Here is a 23,687-nt window from a genome sequence, read left to right on the forward strand (position 1 = left end):
AAGCTGGATTGGGGATTAGGGATCCACGAAAGGGTTGTTGGGGTTATGAAGGATCTCCCAGTCCCTGTGTTGCTGGGGACTGATTTGGGCAAGCTTGTGTCCTACTATGAACCTGCCATGACCGCCTTTTCGCTCACGGAAGGAGACGGACTCTCCACCCACCACCAGGTACTTTATACACTTGGGGGAGCACCAGGGGGAGGCGGGTTGAATGTGCCCAGTTCAAGGGTACCAGGTTCAATAGTGCCTGCTTCAAAGGCACCTGAGTTTGATGTACAGACTGTCTGTTGTGATGATGCTGTAACTGTACCTGAGTTTACTGTACAACCTGTCTGTAATGAAAAAATGTCTATACCTGTCAATGTCATTACTGCATGCAATGATGATTTGAGTAATGTCCGTCTGTGCCATTCTGACAGTGTACCTGTGCTAGCAGTACCGCGCAGCTGCACTGCTCAGAACCCGAGCTCAGAACAGGTGGAGGGGGTTCCGGCCTCCTCCCCCTCCTCTGACCGCAGGGATGAGACCTTTCAGCCGCTGGCCTCGTGTGACATGAGCCAGTTGGCTGAAACTGACAGCGCCGTATTCTCAGCCGCACTACAACGTGACCCAAGCCTGGAGGTGCTCAGGCAGCAAGCCGCTGAGCCCCTCGCAGACGGGGCCGCTTTCAAGGTGTACTGGGAAGGTGGGAGACTGTACAGTGAGTCTGTACAGCCCCCTACAGGTGGATCCCACGCGAATACCAAATGGCTTGTGGTCCCGAGTGCGTTCAGGGGACATGTGCTGAAATCCGCACATGGTAATCCTCTGACAGGGCACTCGGGTGTCCGCAAGACACTTGCCGGTATTCGGAACCAGTTTTATTGGCCCCGGATGAACAGGGATGTAGCAAACTACTGCAGGGCATGTGCCGTCTGTCAGGAGCTGGGAAGGTCCAGGGATTCCCGCGGGGTTCCCTTAGGTCCACAGCCACTTAGCAGGGGAACCCTGCGTGGGCTGGCTGTTGACCTAACCAACCCACTGCCCGTTGTCAGCAGTCCCGGCAGACACCACGTCCGACTGCAGTGGCGCAAACGCCCTGTCCAGAACGGTCCATGTCGGGTCAACCCTGAGGGAAGCAGACCGCGACCGGTCCAGGGGAACCGAGCCACAGGCTCCAATAGGTTTTCCCGCCGTACCGGCAACTCGAGGCCCGTCAGCCAGGTTAGCGGCGCCGCCACACATCTTGCGGATGCGTGGCTAAGCCGCAGACAAGGGGGAGGGCTGTCACGGACGGTTGCGGGGCCGCAGACGCGTCCTGGAACCGCCCATGAAGAAAAAGCGATCGCACTCGATTCCCTGCATCGATTGCGCTTCAAATCGATACAATCTGGGTTGAGTGTGTAGGGGCAGCTGAAGTCCTTTTCTTAGCAGAGAGAGAGCACCATCCTAAAGGCTGGATGGCTCTTTTGATATGCTAATGAGCCTGGGCCCAGAGAGTCCCTGGCTTCAAGCTGTGCTGATGGCCCATCCATCAGGTATAAGGTGACAAGCACCATGACAGAACCAATCTAGAGTGAGGAAACTCAGACACTCCGGCTCCTTTTCCCAGCAGGGAGCCGACATGTGGCTTGCTGCTGCCAACTTCAAAGAGCCTTTGCCTGGGAATGACCTGGTATAAATCCCAGGGGTCTCTCATATTCCATAAACTGCTATATGTATCATATTTTCTGTGTTGCCAGGCTGGCAGACCCTCCAAACTAACAGAGCAGGCTTGACCCTATCTGGCGCTGGTTCTGAAGAAATTTCAGACCATCCTGAGGGAAAGACTGCCAGTTAGGCAGTTCGGAAGTGCCCTGCTGATACCACAAGGGTCCCACCCCTCATGTTTGGTATCAGGCTGCTGGGTACATCGAGGCAGACCTGAAAATATTAATAAATCTGCCCTGACCTGTACGGTTCTGTGAGATAGAGCCCATATATGGTTAAGGCATGATTTCTGGCCCCCAGGACAAGGGGAGGACTCATCTCATGTTCTAAGGGGGGGTGTGGGCCCGCCCTCACTTCCTCCTACTGAATCAGGGGCATAAGAATGGCAGAGGAGCCAAACTCAGGGTCCTCCACCCTGAAAACATCTTGAACTCATCAGGTGCCAGCTTGAGGATATGCTGGCATCCACCTGGTCTGAACTCTGAACTCTGAACTCTGATTGAAACCCAGAACTCTGTTTTTCCCACAAAAAGGACATCTTTCCAGGAACTAAGTATTTTTCTCCCTTCTTTTATTTTTTATACTGGCTATTACTGTCTTAATAATTGTGATTTTAATAATTGTCTGTATATATTAATTATTTATATTGCGTGAATAAACGACTTTCTCCAAGTCATTCACTGTCCGCTACCCTGCTTATCAGCACACACAGAACTGATCCCGGGTCTCTGAAGATACGCTACTGTTTGTTTGTTGTTGGCTAGACAGAATACCGTGTGTTTAACCGTTTTATTCGCAGGACTAGTCAGTCAGTTAGTGGGCTCCACGGTCCCATGGTAACCGCGGTGGTGGCAGTTTACTCTGAACCAGTGGGTGACGTTGTAATTACCCGTGTCTCACAGGCTCCCTTCTGAGTTGTCTGCGGCTAATTCTTAACGGTTCCTGCGCATTGACTGCGACCAGAGTTTGCACGATCCGTGCGCTGGTACCGTTTAGAAGGCTAAGTGCGGTCAGCCACTAGGGCTCCTGTGACAACGACCAACCCCGGATAGCTGTGTCTTAGAACTACTAGTTGGTGCTTCAGGCCCAAGGAGTGGATTAAGGGGGATGTTCAAATCTCCACCCACCACTAAGATGCCAGATTGGAAATCCATGAGTTTACCTAAAACAGATGCAAGAAATGAAGGCTGACCATGATTAGGGGCATAAATATTAGCCAAGGTAAAAGTCCTGCCTCTCCCCATAACAAAGATATATCTTCCGTCAGGATCTGCTAAAGAGTCTGATACTTTAAATGCAGAGATTTGAGCAAAATAATAGTTTCCCTTGGTTCTCTTAGCAGTGCCTGCGGCATCTAAAAACCTGAGTGAAGTTATTATCACCAAAATTGGGGATATGTTTTGGGTGAAAGTGAGTTTCCTGCACAACCCTAACTTGCACTTTCTGCTCATGCAAAATGCCAAGAGTATAAGACCGCTATTTTGGAGCGTTTAGGTCATTAACATTCAGTGTTTCTATTCCAAGAAATTGTGGTAGTTTGTGTCTGTAGACCTAGAGGGTTTAGGACACATGATGACCAAAACAAGAAGAAAGTAAAGAAAAAGGAAAAGAAAAGAATAACAAAGTTCAAGGACTTGCTGTTAGTTTCAATGCGAGAAAACCACTGTAACTAAAATGAAGGTGCTAAGCACAATAATAGCAGTCTAACAACGCCTGAAAGGTTGCAACTAAATACTGTCCACTCAGACAGTCAAACAACTGATCGTGTGAATCCTAAAATGGAAAAAAAAAAGTCAGAAGACCAAAGTCATCTGCTGGGGGTTGTGTTAGCCGTTAGGAAACAAAGAAGGGATTTTCCCAGACTTTGCCACCAAGAGCCCAAATAATGGTAGAAAATGACATCAAACTTATGGTGCCCACTAATGATACAATCTTTTTTTTTCTCCAATCCTACCAAATCTATGTAGTAGAATGCTAAACTGAGTGAATACCATTTTAATGGATATTTTAGGTAGTCCCTCATATTAGATATTACACTGAAATTATAAGATTGGGGGAAATAATTGTATAATTTGTGGGAACCTTAATGCAACCATTCAGAGGAGATAAAAAACAACAGTCATTACAATAGAAAGCAGTATGATACATCTCACCCCACCATACCAATACTAACCATAAAAAATATACACAGAAATGCATCCAATAGAGGCAAAACACATGAATCAACAATATGTGTTTATGATACACATCAAATATTCTTCCAGTCTCCTGGGCAAAATCATATATGACTGGGTGGACATGCAGTATGTAGTAAACCAAGAGGGAGGAAGAACCATGACATAAAGAGGAACAGCATGCCTGGTGAATATCTGTACAGATTAGACTAATGAGCTGTAATTAGAGGTCATGTTCCCCACAGAAAATAAATGCACCCAGGTGTAACACTATAAACACCCATAAAAATGGTTTGATGATCACTGTTGTATATTTATATTTTTGTTTTTTCAATAAAACAAATTTAAAAAATGGATCTTGGGCAGTTGGGTGGACATGCTCCACAAGTGTAACTTTTTTTTTTATAAGAAAAGACTCCTACTTCCATCTATGTGAGTCTTCTTTGGAGGTAAGAGACCTCCTTCAATTTTATTATATATAAGAATATCTATTTTGGGCGCTTCCACTAACGTGCTTACTACTATGCCCCACAAGGGCACAAAATCAGTAAAGAAAGAGAACCCTGTGCATCTCCAGGTGCACAAAACACAAACTCGCCAAATTTAATTCTCCACAAAGGTGGAGACGACTACAGCAAAGGTAAAGTCATTGCTGAAATTGTTGGCACCCCAGAATTTTTCCAGAAAATCAAGTATTTCTCACAGAAAAGTATTGCAGTAACATGTTTTGCTATACAACTGTTTATTCCATTTGTGTGTATTGGAACAAAACAAAAAAAAGAGAGAAAAAAAAGCAAAGTGGACATAATGTCACACAAAACTCCAAAAATGGGCTGGACTAAATTATTGGCACCCTTTCAAAATCAAAAACTCAATATTTAACTGCACAAAATTAACTAAAATCAGTCACTTCCTATAACCATCAATAAGCTTCTTAAAGGGAAGGTTCAGGGACGCTGTGAAAAAAACAAAAATCCAAATCCACTTACCTGGGGCTTCCTCCAGCCCGTGGCAGGCAGGAGGTGCCCTCGTCGCGGCTCCGCAGGCTCCCGGTCTCCTCCGGTGGCGCGCCCGACCTAGCCAGGCCGGCTGCTAGGTCGGGCTCTTCTGCGCTCCAATGTGCGGCTCACTGGTGCGCGCTGACGTCATCGGACGTCCTCCGGGCTGTTCTGCGCAGGCTCAGTAGTTCTGAGCCTGCGCAGTACAGCCCGGAGGACGTCCGATGACGTCAGCGCGCACCAGTGAGCCGCACATTGGAGCGCAGAAGAGCCCGACACGACAGCCGGCCTGGCCAGGTCGGGCGCGCCACCGGAGGAGACCGGGAGCCTGCGGAGCCGCGACGAGGGCACCTCCTGCCTGCCACGGGCTGGAGGAAGCCCCAGGTAAGTGGATTTGGATTTTTATTTTTTTCACAGCGTCCCTGAACCTTCCCTTTAAACCTCTCACTAGAATTCTGGACAACTCTTCCTTTGCAAACTGCTCAGGTCTCTCTTTTGGAAGAGCATCTTTACCCAACAACAATTTTAAGATCTCTCCTAAGGTGTTTAATGGGATTTAGCCCTGGACTCATTGCTACAGAACTCTCCAGTGCCTTGTTGCCATCCATTTCTGGGTGCCTTTTGATGTATGTTTGGGGTCATTGTCCTGCTGGAAGACCCAAGATCTCGGACGCAAACCCAGCTTTCTGACACTGGGCTCTACAGTGCAAACCAAAATCCTTTGGTAATCCTCATATTTCATGATGCCTTGCACAAATTCAAGGCACCCAGTGCCAGAGGCAGCAAAACAACCCCAAAACATCATTGAACCTCCACCATATTTCACTGTAGGTATTGTGTTCTTTTCTTTGTAGGCCTCATTCCGTTTTCGGTAAACAGTAGAATGATGTGCTTTACCAAAAAGCTCTATCTTGGTCTCATCTGTCCACAAGACATTTTCCCAGAAAGATTTTTGCTTACTCAAGTACATTTTGGCAAACTGTAGTCTTGAATTTTTATGTCTATGTGTCAGCAGTGGGGTCCTCCTGGGTCTCCTGCTATAGCATTTCATTTCATTTAAATGTCAACAGGTAGTTCATGAGCCTGCGGGATAGCTTGAATTTCTTTGGAACATGTTTGTGGCTGCTTATCCACCATCCCGACTATCCTGCATTGCAACCTTTCATCAATTTTTCTCTTTCATTCACGCCCAGGGAGAATAGCTACAGTGCCATGGGTTGCAAACTTCTTGATAATTTTGCGCACTGTGGACAAAGGCCAATCTAGATCTCTGGAGATGGACATGTAACCCTGAGATTGTTGATATTTTTCGACAATTTTGGTTCAAGTCCTCAGACAGTTCTCTTCTCCTCTTTCTGTTGTCCATGCTTAGTCTGCCACACACAGACACACAATGCAAACACTAAGTGAACTTCTCTCCTTTATAACTGCTTTCAGGTGTCATTTTTAAATTGCGCAGGTGTCATTTTTAAATTGCTCACACCTGTTACTTGACCCAAGTGAGTTTAAAGGAGCATCACATGCTTGAAACAATCTTATTTATCCACAATTTTGAAAGGGTGCCAATAATTTTGTCCAGCCCATTTTGGAATTTTGTGTGACATTATGTCCAATTTGCTTTTTTCCCCTCCCTTTTTTTTGTTTTGTTCCAACACACACAAAGGGAATAAACATGTGTATAGCAAAACATGAGAGAAAAACTTGATTGGGGTGCCAACAATCTCGGCCATGACTGTATGTGTCCACTGATGTGTAGCCCATAAAGCTAGATTGCATGCAATTAAGCGGTCACACACAGAAAGAAGACCACCTCCACAGAAAAGCCACTCCCACTAAGGAGAGCATGGATTTGGAAGTTTAATTCTTTCCAATCCCTTTTTTATAATTACTCACGTCCCCCCAATCACTTCATTTTTTCCAGTGTGCTGGGGGGGTGATCAGGATATGCAGTAGTGGCGGCAATCTGTAGGGTGATTTCCTCCTTGCACTAAAGCAAGGAGGTGGCAGGGCATCAGTGGCCAGGGCCAGTGTCAGCATGTGTGCTATAGCTCCGGCTCCACCCTCTTACAGGCATGTTAGCATAATTTTGTTACTACAAAGTCCTGCATGCTGCTGGAGAGGTTAAAGGTGTAATATTTATACTGAGTGGCACAGCAGTAGGTGTTGGAGCCAGTGGGACCTGAGTGTCATACTTTGATCTGAAGAGGATGACAGTGTGCCAAATATTATCCAGCAACACCGCCATCTAGTGGCAGACATTTTTCTTATGTCGGACTATGGCCTCAATTCACTAAGCTTATCTCCTGTCTTTAATAACTCTTCTAGAGTTATCACCATGGTGATAAGGCATGTAGTATTCTGGAAAAATTTTACCTCAGGCAAACCTAAAGTGAACTCTTCTGTCTTTAAGTTAACTCTTCAATCCTTAAAATAACCCCAGAGTTAGACAGGCTGTTTATTAACTGTGTGTGAAATTAACTACAGAGGAGGTAGATTAACTACAGAAGAGGTAACTTAAGGAATGAAGAGATAAAATAACTCTCTCACTGTGTGGAGGTAAGTTATCTCTTGCCTTATTATCTCCAGCATGATCTTAGTGAATTGAGGCCATATGTCTTACATTGGACTTATAGAGGAAAAGCCATATTCCAACATAGTTTGACATAGGACTGGAAATGATCAAAGTGTACCTGAACTGACATGTGACATGAGATAACCATGGATACGTACAGTACTAGACCTAGTAACAACTTGTCTTGTGAGTTCCTTGTGTTTTCCATTGAAACAGTTAATAAACTTTTGTATTCATCTATCCAAAACAGGCTGTAACATTTTCTTATTCTATACTGGCTCGCCTTCAGGCATTCCATAAAATGCTTCGATAAAGTGCATAATACTAAGCATTTTGTACTTTGCCTGACCCGATTTCAGGCATTATATAAAATATCTGGATTTTGCCATTTGCCTGTAACATTTACAGTGATATTCACTAGCAAATATGGTAATTAAAAAACCCATTACTTTAAAAATTATTTAGATGTTTTATGTTTATTAAGTTTCCCAAAAGTATACGTTAAATAGCACAGCTGTACAGCTTGCACTGGCCCTATACGAAATACCATAATCCACAAAAGTAATTTATGTACAACACCATCTTATCATGCTGTCCACATCAGTATTTTTTATTAATATTTCTTTTAAATATTTTATTCATATTTTGAAATTATTTTCTGACTGTTATATAGGAACACTGGTTCCCATTGTAGTTTTACACTGTTCTAAGTAAGAAGGTATGCATACAGTAGTATAACTTGTATAGTAATATAACTGTATAACCAACAGTTTTACAAATGCCTTTATTACCTCACTGAAGTCTTCAGTGTTCCAAATTCTATTTTTAACTCCGGTGTGTCGGACACGGTTCCCCCACGCTCTTCTATCTCCCGCTGTCGCAGCTCTTTGTTTACTTTGGTAGCCATGGAAACTGAACGTCAGAATTAGCAAGGCTCTAACCAGGACAGCTATAGATGCCTCTCGCCAATAATGTCGTCATCAAAGCGCGCGTCTGTTTATGCTGACCATGATTTTTTAGCATGTCGAGCATTTCATGTTTCCGGGTCTTAGGAAAATGTCACGTCAGAGATAAATAAAAACTGAGTAAGTATAATTAGATTGTAGCGTTCATATTGTACCTAACGTACATACTTCGTGGGTCTTTTTGACAGCGATCAGACTGCTTGCCTGATCTGCACTCTCCAGCTACTGTTGCGTTGTTGCTGCACACCATCTATTGATTTCACTGCTTCTTCGATTATAAAGTGTACTTTAACTATCATTGTTATGTGTTTTATTTTAACAAAGCACAAACTCATGGCTTCTCATGGTCAGAGCGTGTGGCGTTAGTCTGGGATTATGATGTTTAGAAGTGGCTGAATAGCAGTCTGATCTGTAGGAAGAGTATATACAGTACTATATACAAACGTGCTTTATGTGATTGGTATGATATTCTATCTGGAACAAGATGGTATGAATCAGCGCCACAGTCTAAAGAACACATAAACATAAAAAAAGCAGCAGCCGCAAAATAAGACAAGTCCCAAATGTCCACAATTGGCCTGGAACCAGTGGCGTAGCTAAGGAGCTGTGGGCCCCGATGCAAGTTTTACAATGGGGCCCCCCAAGCACTCTATACATAACAATTGATATGGCGCACCAAAACCTGCCAAGGTCATCTACAGTGTCAGAGGTGCAAGAAGGGAATGGGGAACAGTTTATTAATGATTACTACTATTCAAAGTATCTATAGAAGTGATTATTATGATCACAGGACCAATAGAGAGCTAATACTGTAGTTGAGGGTGGGCCCTTCGGGGCCCCTCTGGCCCAAGGGCCCCGATGCGGTCGCTACCGCTGCACCCCCTATTGCTACGCCCCTGCCTGGAACTCACTACAAATCGTAATCGCTAGTGTTTTGTAAGCTATTTCATGAGCGATTTTGGTAGCGATTTTAAAAAGTGTAAGCGTTTTACCAGCGATTGTGTAGCGATTAGCGGTTTTAATTCTGATTGGTCCTTTCAATTAATTTAAATGTGCATTAAGTGTACATTAATTTAAAAACACTAGCAAAATCGCTCTGTGCAGGTTTTGACAAGCGATTACGCCAGCATTTATATACTTTACATTGCAGAAATGCTAACCGCTAATGCTAAACGCTAAAAATGCTGCATGTCCTGCATTTCAATTTTGGTAATCGCAATCGCTCCAGTGGAATTTGGCCCATCCATTAACATTTGCTGAGCATTTAGGGAAATCTCTAGCATTTTGAATCGCTCCCTAAACGCTCACAAAATTGCTCTAGTGGGTTCCAGCCCTAAGGCTGCTTTCACAGTGGGACGTTACAGGCGCACGTTAGAGCAGCCTGTAACGCACCCCCACCGCACAGCAATGAAAAATCATTGGACTGTTCACAGTGCCCACGTTGCGTTACACAGTAACGCTTCACGTCAAGACAACGTACTGCATGCAGTACTTTATACGCGGCTAAGCCGCGTTAGACTGTTTGCACATGCTCAGTACGGGTTTTTTTTATTTAAGGGGCGGGGAGGAGGCGGGGAGAGGCCGCTACGTAGCCAGGCACATGGCTACTTGGCATTCACTGCACTTGCAGTGTTTACTCTTTGGAGCGGACGCTGATTGGCGATTGGAGAGCTCCGCTCACGTGGTCTCCGCAGCGCCTCCGACAGAGCAGGCGCACCAAGAGCTGATTGTAACGCGACTCTTGGTAGTGTCCTGCTCCAACACCACCAGGCGTTGCGTTAGGGGCACGTTATGTGCCCTATAACTTCCCCTAAACGCAACGTCCTGGTGTGTAAGTAGCCTTAATGTATACTCCAAATTGAAGTGCTGGCTGTCCTTGATTAACAGGGCTCCCAATCGGTGGCATCAAACAGATATTATAAGGTTGTAAATCATGCATGTGTGTTGGTATCTGAAGTAAATCTTCCATCCAGTGTCTTCAAGGCAGCAGAAAAAGCTCTCCTCCCTTTGCATCCAAAATATCCTCATGGATGGGGACAGTATGCAATAAATAAGGGAATAGAACGATCTAAGTGTAGATGTTTATTCAAACAGTGGATAAACAAGTACAATTCATATAAAATCGCTGAAATTTGGAGTATATATCATATTCTATCCAAAAATAGAAAAATGGTTACAACTGACGATAAGTTGGGCTAGGAGAGTAAAATAATAGAAATGCAAATACAGTTGTGAGAAAAACTTTGAACCCTAATCAAAGTTCTGGTTCATTAAAGTGAACCTTAAAAAAAAAAAAAAGTTTAAATGAAACATAAAGCAAATTGTGCTGCCACATGATATACGTACCCGGGGCTTCCTCCAGGCCCTTGCAGTCGACATGTCCCATGCAACATATCAGCTTGCACCCGCCAGCCCGGGGTCCCCACCGATGCAGAGACTGACCTCGAGGTCGTCCTTACTGCGCCTGTGTGAAGCGCCTCTGTCATACGCTGCGGACAATGTGGATCTAATTGACAGTGGCACTGGTGCAAGTGCAGTAGAGGAGGCCGGCCTCTGCACCGGCAGGGATCCCGGGCTGGCGGCTGGGAGCGGAGATGCTCCGGGTAAGTATATCATGGGGCAGCACATTTTGCTGTATGCTTCCTTTAACTTCCCTGGGGCTTCTACCAGCCCCCTGCAGCCGCCCTGTGCCCACGCCGTCACTGAATGTTCCTCTGGTTCCCCACAGCTCCCTATATTCCTTTTCATGAGCGGCCCTGATCCACGCGCCTCCTGATCACGCTCCTGTGCACGGGAGCACTCTGCGCATGCACAGTACAAAAAAATCTCTACTGCGCATGCGCAGAACGCTCCCATGCACGGGAGCGTGATCAGGAGGCGCACAGCCGCACTTAAGCAGTGGTCTGTTGACTCACCAGTCAGCCGCCCGGAAGAGGATTGCTGTGTTTAGGACTGGAGGGACACTTAGTGACAGTGCGGGCACAGGGCGGCCTCAGAGGGAAGGTAAGTAAAACCATTTTTGTTTACTACAATTAAGGTTCCCTTTAAAGACTTTACTGTCTCCTACGGATGAATAAAGCCTTTGAATTTTTTTTGTTTCATTCTCCTTACCTCCTTGTGCCTGTTGACAACTTTATTCCTGAGATCTCTTAGTTATAGATAATAGAATACAAGTGTTTTTAGGAGAGGAGAATACAAGTATTTTTAGGAGACAAGTAATTATTTATTTGGAATGAGTGTTAGGAATCCAATTGCTGTTCCAATTGATTCAGAACAGAACACGAATTTAAAGCACAGTGGACCTCGGCAGGGGGCTGCCCTCCACAGTGCGTTCCAGCTCTTCAACTACTTCCTTCTTCCGGCTGTGAAGGAGGAAGTATTGAGAGCTGGAACGCACCATGGAGGGCAGCACACGGAGGCGGCGTCTAGGAGGCTGTGCTTGAAATTTGTGTTCTTTTCCGAAAAATTTGGAATAGTGTTCGGATTCGTAATGCTCATCGCTTTTCTTTATTCATCTCAGAGATTTTGTTTTATTTTATTTTATTTTTTTCCTGATAAATACAGTTGGAAAAAAATATTTTATGTGTTTTCATTTCAGGTTGCAAAGCAACAAAATTAGAAAATTCTGAAGGGTGTGACACATTTCTATACCTACCATATATTTTCAGATCTCTTTAAATTAGTAGAGTCAGTGCTGCAATATATTTGAAGCACTGCTTGGGACTACTTTTTCAGCTGTGAAGATAGAAAAAAAAGTGCATGCTGTCACGGATGTCTTTCCAAGGACTGAAGATGAGCTATGGTAACGTTGTGCATTATTCTTTCTTACAGATCTCCCCACCAACTTTGTCATAATGGGAATTCAGGGTTTAATGAGTTATGTAAGCTCTAATAGAAGCTTCTTCCAAGATGTGCAGATGAGAAACTCAAGATTAATTATTGACGGCAACAATTTGTACTACAAATTGTACTTTGATTCCGGTTTGGACCTTGTTCATGGAGGAGACTACAACTCATTTACTCACATTCTTAATAAATTTTTTGAAACTTTAACTGTGTGCAACATACAGCCGTATGTTGTATTTGATGGGGGTTGTGATATATCCAACAAGAAACTTGCAACTCAAAAGCAGCGTCTCAAAGAGAAAATCAAGATGGCGCATAGCCTGTCTACTGGCAGAGGAGGCATAGTGATTCCACTCCTCATTAGGGATGTATGTATGCAGGCTTTGACAGAGCTGAACGTGCCTTTTGTCCAATGCTTCTCAGAGGCTGACCGTGAAATAGTTGCGTTAGCCAATCTGTGGAACTGCCCAGTGCTGACTTTTGACAGTGACTTTTGTATCTTTGACCTGAAAGCGGGCTACTGTCCCCATAATGGTTTTCAGTGGAAAAATATTGGCACCACTAAAGAAAGTCACGAATGTTACATACCAGCACGGTGTTTCTTAGCACAGAGACTTTGCAGCCATTTTAACAACATGAGCAAATCCTTGCTGCCACTTTTTGCAGTTCTCACTGGTAATGACTACATCAGCCTGTCGGCTTTAGAGACCTTTTTTAGTAAGATCCACTTGCCAGTAGGAAACAATCACGGTGGCCGGAAACAGACTCGGATTGAAGGTCTATTCATTTGGTTGTCTGGGTTTTTGGACGTGGAAGAAGCCATGGAAAATGTGCTAGGGTATCTCAAGTTAAAAGATCGTGAGTCGGTCAGACAGCTCCTATATTCCGCCATGGAAGAATACAACCTTTATGACACAGTCAATCTTGAGCATTTTTTTCAGGGAGGTTTGTATGTCTCTCCCACTGCAGTGCAGCTAAACTTGCCAAGTTGGGTGCAGGTTGCTTTAGCAAAAGGTAGACTGTCTCCATTGCTGAGTGATGCTTTAGTTCTGAGAAGAGTATTTCTTCATGCTCAGGTAGAGGACTTCAGAAAACCTTCTGCCCACTGTGTAGCACAGCCTATACGTAAAGCTATGTATGCACTTCTCCTGAGGGCGTGCCAGAAATCACAGACAAGGCAGCATGAAACCAGTTTATGTAAGCAGATAGTTGTTGAAGAGTATGATAGACTGGATACTACTCTGAGAAAATCAAACCTTGAGGTAGGCTGTGCTTATGAAGAATGCCCCAAGGATGTTACACTTCAACATCTACCTGAGGTAAGACATAGGTGCTGTTATATGTATTTTAGGGAAGTCTCATTCTTTGCGGTCTGCCCTTTTAGGACCATGTCACATGGATGACTCAGTTACAATGACTAATATTTATGACTACACTTTAGAACATTTCAGCTGATGATCATTGATCACTGCATATGCTACATTTAAAAATGACTGCTCTGCACCCCCTGTAGCAGAAATCATAATTGGAAAAATAAAAAAAAACTCCTGCCTCTAATACGTTTTGCCATAGACCCTGAACAAGCATGCAGATCAGATGTTTCTGACAAAAATCTATATATGCTAGCTTAAGTGCAGGTGGTGATTTTGCCCGTTTTTTGTTTTTCCTTTTAGGCACCCTTGTCCACACGCTTAGAGCTACTTCTAAGGGCTTCTGAAGTGACAATGGCTGAACTGGAGTCTGTCCCACCTGCTCATCAGCTAACTGTGGTTGCAGTTTGCTATTGGATCAGACACGCTGACCCTAAAGTAAAACTGTATCATTGTAAAGCTGTCGTCATGGAAATCGTTTATGGAGAGATTGACAAAAATCTGAACAGGCCAGGTATGTATATGAATTTTTCTTTGAGTCCTCTTACACATGAGTGTTGTATGCATACCGTATCCTAGATAGTCCTTTTATAGATCATTATAAAAGCTCAGTAGATGGGAATTTCTGGCTCATACAGATAAATGGGGGTGATAATTTTCTAACTGGAAAAAACACCCGGAAGAGTGCCAAGCAAGTAGCCTGTGCCCTTTCTCCATCACCTAGCTCCCTGCTGCTCCTAAATTTAAAATGTAACCACCTCCTGTCCTTTTCTCCCACCTGCTAGGGTGGATTTAAGCTGCTCATATCTGGTGATATATGGGCAGAATGAACATGAAACAGATCTCTCTCTGATCGAATCTGATTGCAGAGGTTGCGATTTCTAAATTGGTCTAGCCCCGCCACCTGCCTGAATCCCCCCCACACCCACACACACACACAAGTGTAACTGTCTCCTCTCGCGTGTAGGGGGTGACCATAGAAGAGGCCAGGAGTCGCACCAGCGGGACAGGGCAGACTTTACACTGCACGGGAAAGAGGGTCAGCAGCCAGGGGTCTGATGTATTTTTTTTATTTTGGTGTTCACAATATTGAACACAGCTACCGCCGAGCACACGTTTAAGGACTTTCAACTGAGATCTTTCCAGCATGTCCAGTTGAAGCATTCGACCGATTTTGGTGGACTTATTGATCAGACATGCTTGTTGTGGCACAGATTTTCATCCAATTATATAAAATTATTGAATCAGATGGTCGATCATTGCAAAATGGGTAGCTGTATGGGCACATTAAGACCTTGTGGTTTTATAGAGGCCTAAAAACCTCTCATTTACACTTTGGCACACGGGTGCCCAATTCAGCCCCTTTCACACCTCAGGAAGAAACACACTGACTCTCAAATCAGTATTGCATAAACGTACTCATTTATTCTGTGCAACAGCAGAACTTACATCCCACACAAAACATGTGACAGTTTCATGTGATTTGACATCAAATCAAATGAGATGTTACAGAATTCACTGTGAACCTGCTATGGGGTAAAATAACTTGTAAATACCAGTGCTTTCCCTCCATGTCCAATTTCTCTTTACCTTCTGCACTAGTGTAGATATTTGATATCATTGAGTGAGTAAAATAAAATTACTTTAATCAGTATTTTAAGCAAAAATCAATATCTTTCTATAAAACTGCCCTAACATTTACGAGACAAACTAGTAGATCATATAAGCTCATTAAAATAGCTATATTATTATTATTTAGTTGCTACGGTTCTTTTGCAATCAGCTTCTCAGCCTCCTTCTCCACCCACCCCCTACCCTACATTAACCATCCTGCTGCTATGCCTAACACTAACCTTACTACCAACAAGCCTAACTTTAACCCTCCAACTATTCCTGAAGCCGGCACCACTTACCATTAATTCGCCGAACCTTGCGTCAAAACTATTGGCAAAGCTGGTGCCGCTTTGCAGTCCCTCTCTGCCCCTTGCTGAACACTTCCTGAACCTGGTGCAGCTTACCGATAGCCACCACTAACTGAACACTTCCCAAAGCCGGCACCTCTTACCGATATTTCGCCACCACTTTTCAAACCTTTTGCACCACTTACTGATCTCTCTGCACTGATTGACAAGTGCTCATTAAAGTTTAATTGAGATAGTACCTTATCGTAGTTGTATTTTTGTAAGTAATAACCCAGAAAACTGTTTTTAGGAACATTTTGTAAACCAGTTCCTGCATGTCTTTTATAAATGTATTTGTGATGTTTCAGAGTTCCAGGCAGATGACATCCAGTCAGTGTGTGAACAGATGGAGAGGATAAAGTCAGAAGGTGCACAGAACAGGAAGTTGAGTTCAGAGGATCTGCATATAATGTGCCAGTTGCAGTGCTGCTTCCAGATGCTGCTGTTCTTCAATCAGCTTCTCTGCACACCTCTGCCAGAGCCAGATGTTACCAGGTCAGAAGCACCACGCCGATCATTAAAATTACTAATAACTAAAATAACACATCCTTAAAAATTAGAAATGAATTTGTCGTACTACTTAATGTGTTTAAATAAAGCAAACCTGTAGTGAGGAAACTCACTCCAGGTTAGATGCATACCTATTTAGAGGGAAGGCTCTGGATAATGTTGGAGCTGATTCTTGAAGCTGCACTGCTATAGCAACCAAGCTCCATGAGCGAGCTAAATTCAAAGCTGCACACTCAGTCTTGCATTGTAGCGTGTCTTCCCTAGTTACACGTGCTGCTTACATAGCAACACGCGTTCCTTTAACCACTTCAGCCCTCAGTCGTTTTCACTTTATGCATCCGAGTAATGTTCACCTGCCATTCATTAGCCTATAACTTTATCACTACTTATCACAATGAACTGTTTTTTCCGCCACCAATTAGGCTTTCTTTGGGTGGTACACTTTGCTAAGAGCTACCTTACTGTAAATGCATTTTAACAGTAAGAAAAAGAAAAAAAAACAGAAATAATTCATTATTTCTCAGTTTTCGGCCATTATAGTTTTAAAATAATACATGCCTCCACAATTAAAACCCACGTATTGTATTTGCCCATTTGTCCCGGTTATTAAACCGTTTAAATTATGTCCCTATCACAATGTATTGCGACAATATTTTATTTGGAAATAAAAGTGCATTTTTTCCACTTTGCATCCATAACTATTTACAAGCTTATATATTTCATCTTTACATAGATATTTAAAAAAATTAGACCCCTAAGTAAATATTTGTGTTTTTTTTTTTTTTTTTAATTGTAATGTTTTTTTTATTAAACAATTATTTGGGTAATTTTGGGAGGGTGGGATGTAAATAGTAATTTTTATAATGTAAATATGTTTATTTCTTTTTAATGTAGATGTAGTTTTACTTTTTGGCCACAAGATGGCAACCTTAGGTTTGTTTACATGACGTCACTCCAAGTGTAACGTACGCTTAGAGGTACGTAGGGGGAACGTAGGAGGCAGAAAAAGCTAGGCTTCCGAGAGAAGCTGTCGCTTTTTCTGCGGGGGAGAGGAATCAGTGATCGGGCACTTTAGCACGCGCGCGATCGGCCGCGGGAGCGCACATGGCCTCCTGGTCGTAGCTTCTACGTCCAGGAGGCGAAAGACCACTATCGCGAAAAACTGTAAAATTGAAAATACATGTAAACATAGTATCTAGTAGCCATCCACGCTCCCAGCATCATCTTGCAGACTGAATTGGCAGCAAAGTTGGAGGAGAAGCATCATACCCGATCTGGGGCCAGACATGCTGCATCCGATTCCTCCTTGTCTTCCCTTGCATAGAATTTGTCCTTTAGTGTTTTCTGACTAAACTCTAGAGGCCAAATCTGACATGAGGGGAGACAAAGATTAGTTGTGTGCAGCATGTCCCACCGTGAATTAGGTAAGATGCTTTCCCACCACCTCAGCTGCCAATACACCCTGCAAAGGAGGGAGGATCACTAGGCACCTGGTACCTTGTTAGGGGAAGGGAGGGGACCACTAGATGCTAGGTATGGTGGAAGGGAGGACCACTAGACACTGGGAACTATATAAGGGAGGGAATACTATTACACACCAGGGAACTGTACAGGAGAGGGAAAGAGGACCTCTAGACACCAGGGACGCTGTATGGGGAAGAGAGGACCACTAGACACCAGAGAATACTATATGCTGGAGGGAGGTGGAACCACTAGACCACCAGAGAAGCGACACAGGAATGTTAGAAGTAGCGGCCTGGGTTTCTACCCTAGGTTTATACTCATACACTTTCCTGGTGTCTGAAGGAAAAATTATCTTGGTTTATACTCGGATTGGTTTATATTTGAGTACATACGATAAATAAACAAATTATTTGGTCAGCTGCTCTAAGAACAATAAAGTAATCTTTCAAGACACTGGAATGACTGTGCGATGTCTGGGACTCGCTACTTGTCATGAACAGGTGGTGTAAAAATACTCTACAAGTTAAATTTACTTTGTGTTTTTTCAATAGAAAAAATGCTGTTTTCAGCAGTCTTACAAGCTATGTAACAGGAAAGTGAAAATCAGTATTGAATAATGAATTTCATTAACTGGTATAATTAGTGACAAATCCTGAAGCTTTCCTTTAAAGCGGTATCGTCACCATAAAAAAATCAAATTTCAACAGCAACTGGTCTAAGTGTATTAAGTGATAAAGATGCTAATCCTGCATTAAAAACTGTCAAAACTTTTTCTGCTGTTATGATTTGGAGTTATCACATACTTAAGAAGCACTGGGCCTTTAGTAGTCGGTGCCAAAGAATTGCATGCTGGGGGTTCTCTTTATCTATAATGTATTCCTCCTCTTTCCTTTATTTCCCTGCCAGCTGCTTATCTGAAACCCAATCCCCTACTCACTTGTGTTTACAAGCAAGGCTGAGGCGACTCAGCGATTGGAGGAGACAAGAAAAAAGTAAAGGGCAGAAATGACATCACGAGTTAGCCTTAACTGTGGGCAAAATACATGGCCCCCACCACTAACAGAATTCTCAGCATTTACTATATAACATTCACTGAAATCAAAACGTGGACAGTATAATACATGTGTTATGTAAGTAGATCAAGTATTTATCTACTTATATATGTGTTTTTTTTTCCCTGGCAATAGTATGGCTGATCCTACTGCTTTAAGACTGAAATTTTATATACAGCACATTGTGATTATGCATATCTTTGTCTCCTACGGTCCAGAATGTACAACGGTTCTTTGGTATATCACTTGGTTCAGAAGCTGAAGACTTCAGCAGCTGTAGAAGAACTTTTCAAGCCGTGTCCCCCGCTGGAGAAGTTATATCAGGACTGCATTGGTGCCATAAAGTCTGCTGTCCCTCCAGAGTGCTTCCAAAGCAAGACTAAATCAACACCCAGCAAACCTAAAAAAAAAGCTAAAGCAAGCAAAACGTCAGTCAAAGTAAAATTACCAAGTGTGGTAGAGAATCAGCCGCAGTGTGAGACAAGCAATCGATTTGCTGGTCTGCTACTAGAAGACTGACCATAAAACATTTGTTACTCAGAGAGTGCAATCTCCAGGGTAATTTTAACCTTAATGCTTTCATAAAGCAGATCTTTAAAAGTAATGGATTGCAAGCTGCCATTACTTCTCAGTAGAATAAGTAGCAGTGAACAGCCCATTGACTTTGATTGTGGCCACTTACTGCTACTTTAAACAGTGTCAATCTGTGGCAAAAGTGGTAATCAGAGGGTTTGAAAAAACACCACTGGATTCCATTCTTGACTATGGCCTCATTATTTGATGGTCTACAAAGTGGTGATTGGGCTAATTGGCACTTTGTAAATATGTCAACTATGGATTGTTCTGAAAATTGGCTATGAAATAAAAAAGGGGCAGTTAAGGATAAAAGTGGATGTGTTTACAGCTAATTGCCACCTTTATAAATGGGCCCATAAGAGCTTTTCATCTTGCTTCATTGTAGTTCAATGTATTTGGTAAATTTAAACCCAACCTCTCAGGCTCAGTTGTGCACATACAGCACTGATATGTTTTCCAACTACTTTGAAATGAAACATTTTATTAGCAGGTGTGGCTCTAGAATTTATCTGTAACCACAACTCTTATTTTTACTAACTCTAGGTTTATATACTACTGTATTAACATGAAATTCTACTTTTGTCAAAAAAGCGGTAAATTATATATTTATATACTATATACGCCATACACTAATGTATTCAAAATGAAGTCTTCATTTCAGTGTGCAGGCAGCTATGAGTTCCCAAAGCTGCCTGCAAGCCCAAACAGCATTGCTTTTCTAGTCTGGAGCCTGTAACATGTGTTGCACTCGTTTTCAGTTCACACAGCTCAGGTATTTTCCACTTTGTGCATGAGTAATTAGCTGCACAGAATTGGTGCTTATTTTCCACACCTGCATAAAGATCACACTGTCTGTTACTATTAGTGGTGAGCAGTTGTGTTTTAATTAATTTATACAGTACAATGTAAGAAATTTGAAATGTGTGCCATTTATTCTAGGATATGTAGCGCTGAACTTAAAGGATTTTTTTAGTTCTCAAAAAGAGTGGAATTTCACTTTAAGATTTTGATGTATATTAAAACAATGTATGGATTGGCAATTTGTTTCATTGTGTTTTATATATTAGGTTCTTTCTGAGGCCTGGTGCACACCAGAGGAGTTTTTCTGAGCGTTTTGAGTTTTTAAATCTGCTGCTAATGTTATCCTATGTGTCTATGCACACTGGAGCAATGAGGTTTTGTAAAAAACCCCATAGCATTACATTGGGAAGAGCTTTTGAAACCTCTAGCACCCAAACGCTAGAGGTTTCAAAAGCTCTTCCCAATGTAATGCTATGGTTTTTTTTTTTTTACAAAACCTCATTGCTCCAGTGTGCACAGACACATAGGATAACATTAGCAGCAGATTTAAAAACTCAAAACGCTCAGAAAAACTCCTCTGGTGTGCACCAGGCCTTAGTTCCAACTGCTGGTTTGACTGGTAAATCTAAGAACTAGAAAAGGGCTAATTTTATTGCTGTTTATGGAGAAAGCTCCCTAAAGAACAAGAAAGTCTGTTTATCAATGTTACAGACTTTCTGTGATGTTATTAATTCACAGTGTTTACTGTAGCAGTAAAGTGACGTCTAAATGCACCTTCTAAGTACATAGGTGACTTTTTGATTAATTGAAATGCCCTTTGAATAATGAAACTAGGCTTTTCCTTTGGTTGCGTTCACATTAAGCGAGTTGCATTGTACAATACATGTGAACTCGGTACCCATACAAGTCACAAAGCAACCCATGTGAACTCCGTGCCCATACAATTCACAAAGCAACTTGCATAGGCTTCAGTTAACGAAGACCTTGCTAGGGAAAAAAATAATAGGTCAGTAAAATACCACATTCTGTATTTAAGACTTTATTTCCAAATTAAGATTTTTACACTTTTTAATTTAATTTACTGAAAAACATGGCTAAAATTCACTAAGACTCGTTCGGTAATAAGTAGAAGTCTAACCAGCTGTGGAGTAGGTCTCTGTGTTCTGCTATGGTGATGTTCTTCCACTTCTGGACAGAGTTGTGCTGTCTCTTCTGGTACAAGTGGCCTGCCACGAGCCATTCGTTTTCAAAATGTTGCTTCTGATAGTTACAATCAGGGCCGGATTTGTAATTTTTACCGCCCTAGGCCCACTATCTCTCTCACACACACACACACACACACACACACACACACACACACACACACACACACACACACACACACACACACACACACACACACACACACACACACACACACACACACACACACACACACACACTAGCCCCCCCCCCCCTTCGATTTAGATGACCCTCCACTAAAATAGGTGTCCAGATGAATCCTCCCCCCTTAAGCATAGGTAACTAGATGCCCACCCCTTAGAATAGGTGAGCAGATGACACCTACCCCTATAGTATAGGTAGCTGCATGACCCCTTCCTGATTGTGAAGTTAACAAACAAAACCACCGCTATTGGTCTGACTCTAACCCACATTGGATAGATCCCTCCAAGACTGTTGGAACAAAAAAATTTGATGGTATGGTGTGGTATACGGGGTGCAAAGATAGTGGGGTCATTCTTCATTAATGGAAACCTCAAGGCCACTGGATATGCGAAATTGCTACATGATTAAGTGTTTCCCTCTTTATGCACTGAAGCTGGCATGTTGCCTGAGTTTTACCAGCAAGATGGTGCACCACCACATTATGGGTGTCAGGTCCGAGCATTCCTAGATGAACAGTTTCCTGGAAAGTGGATTGGTCGTTGTGGGCCAGTTAAATGGCACCCAAGGTCTCCCGTTCTGACCCCTTTAGACTTATCTATCTTATGGTGTGTATACACTTGAAAGATAAATGAAAGATATCAGACCAATTTTACCCCCTTCCATGTAGTATGAGAGCCACACCTACACAGTCTATTCTATTGAGCTGAACTCCCCATCAGATAAAAATCTTTGCAGGATGCTCTACACAAAGATGCCCGTACACATTCAAAAGATCATTATCTGCAAAAGATCCGTTCCTGCAAAATGCATTCATAGTCTATGAGATCTGCAGATCCTCATACACACCTTGTTTAACAGACTTCATCTGCATATGGTTTTTTCTTGTGAAATTCCTAATAAGTTTGATGTGTCACATAACCCTCTTCCTATTGAAAAAACAAAAGTTGGATTCAAAATGGCCAACTTCAAAATGGCCACCATGGTCACCACCCATCTTGAAAAGTTTCCCCCCCTCACATATACTAATGTGCCACAAACAGGAAGTTAATATCACCAACCATTCCCATTTTATTAAGGTGTAACCATAAAAATGGCCCACCCTGTATATAAAATGTGTACTTTACAGCATTTTTCTAAGCTGTCTGACATTCTGCCAAATGGAAAATGTTTTTTTGGCAGCAAGAATTGGATAGAGCTGGTCAATGAAATGCTTATAAATCTCATCTGCATGCAGCTTGGCAGTTGGCCAGTTGAATATGCTTCCTGACTATTTAATATAATTTCTAGAAGAAAGTGCTATCCACTACACCACTGAACAACCTGACAGAAATACGCATGGTTCCCATTTCAGTAGTCTATTCACCTATGTATTGCACTGATCTTCTGCCTCACACACCAAGGACCTTGCACAGCAGTGAGCAGTGAAACACATAAGTCACTAAACTGCTTCAATTGGCCTATTACCATCACCACTAGCTAGGCACGTGGTATTGGTGACAGACTCCTACCACATGAAAGGTACAGGAAGCACAGCAAAAGTTAAAATGCTCTTTCCCACATGCAGACCTCAGTGTTCTTCCTGTCCCTTTTAGGGAAGGATGCAGTAGAACCTGCACCTACACTTCTAGGAGTGTTAAATAGTGAGTAGTGGGGCCTCTGACTAACCTGGCCAGCGGGAAGCTGTGGCGGTGGATCTAGGTGCGGATATTTGCCAGGTGTCAGAAGTTGCCTCAAGGTTCCCAGTACTGGATGCCCATTTGCTCTACGGGGACCTGGTTTGTTCTTCATCTGCCCCTCAGTTGGCCTAGCATAGAGGCAGCCTGGCATCCAGGCCTGTGACATCATTTCCGGCAGAGGTTGCGCAATCCAAATGTGTACTCAGCGTCTTACAGGGCGCTGAGTATTGAGGCTGGAGCCATTGTTCTTTCTCTTTTGGGTAAAATATTCAGCCGATCTTAACAGCCTGCACTGCCTGTTAACAGGCATCTTGTTTGGCGCTTATGCGGGGCAGAGGTCTGACATCAAGGCAGTGGTGGAAAATGGAAGTCCGGGTGGAAGCGGAAGTGCACTCGGCGTGCACCACAAGGATGCCAGGTGCATGTGGGCAACTGAAGAGAGATGTATTTGGAGGCTGCCATATTTATTTCCTTTTAAGCAATACCAGTTGCCTGGCAGCCCTGCTGACCCTCTGCCTCTAATACTTTTAGCCATAGACCCTAAACAAGCATGCACCAGATCAGGTGTTTCTGACATTATTGTCAGATCTGACAGATTAGCTGCATGCTTGTTTCTGGTGTTATTTAGACACTTCTGCAGCCAAACA

At 43.0% G+C, this 23,687-nt stretch overlaps 2 protein-coding genes across 3 annotated transcripts in view; one reads left to right on the plus strand and one right to left on the minus strand.

Annotated features, from left to right (window-relative positions):
* Positions 1–8,328, minus strand: part of NEK11 (NIMA related kinase 11) — a 386,870-nt gene extending 378,542 nt beyond the window's left edge. For both annotated transcript variants that reach the window (XR_011020552.1, XM_068234487.1), the window contains exon 1: positions 8,225–8,328. The gene's annotated coding sequence lies outside the window, so the exon portion shown is untranslated. The remainder of the gene's footprint in view (positions 1–8,224) is intronic.
* An 83-nt stretch (positions 8,329–8,411) lies between these two features.
* On the plus strand, positions 8,412–20,209 carry ASTE1 (asteroid homolog 1). Its single transcript, XM_068236268.1, has 5 exons — positions 8,412–8,518; positions 12,230–13,563; positions 13,918–14,128; positions 15,884–16,070; positions 18,820–20,209. The coding sequence occupies exons 2-5, from the start codon at positions 12,253–12,255 to the stop codon at positions 19,118–19,120; spliced, it is 2,010 nt and encodes a 669-aa protein (XP_068092369.1). The 5' UTR covers positions 8,412–8,518; positions 12,230–12,252; the 3' UTR covers positions 19,121–20,209.
* The last annotated feature ends 3,478 nt before the right edge of the window (positions 20,210–23,687 follow it).

This window comes from Hyperolius riggenbachi, chromosome 5, assembly GCF_040937935.1.
Source record: "Hyperolius riggenbachi isolate aHypRig1 chromosome 5, aHypRig1.pri, whole genome shotgun sequence".
Classification (NCBI taxonomy): Eukaryota; Metazoa; Chordata; class Amphibia; order Anura; family Hyperoliidae; genus Hyperolius; species Hyperolius riggenbachi.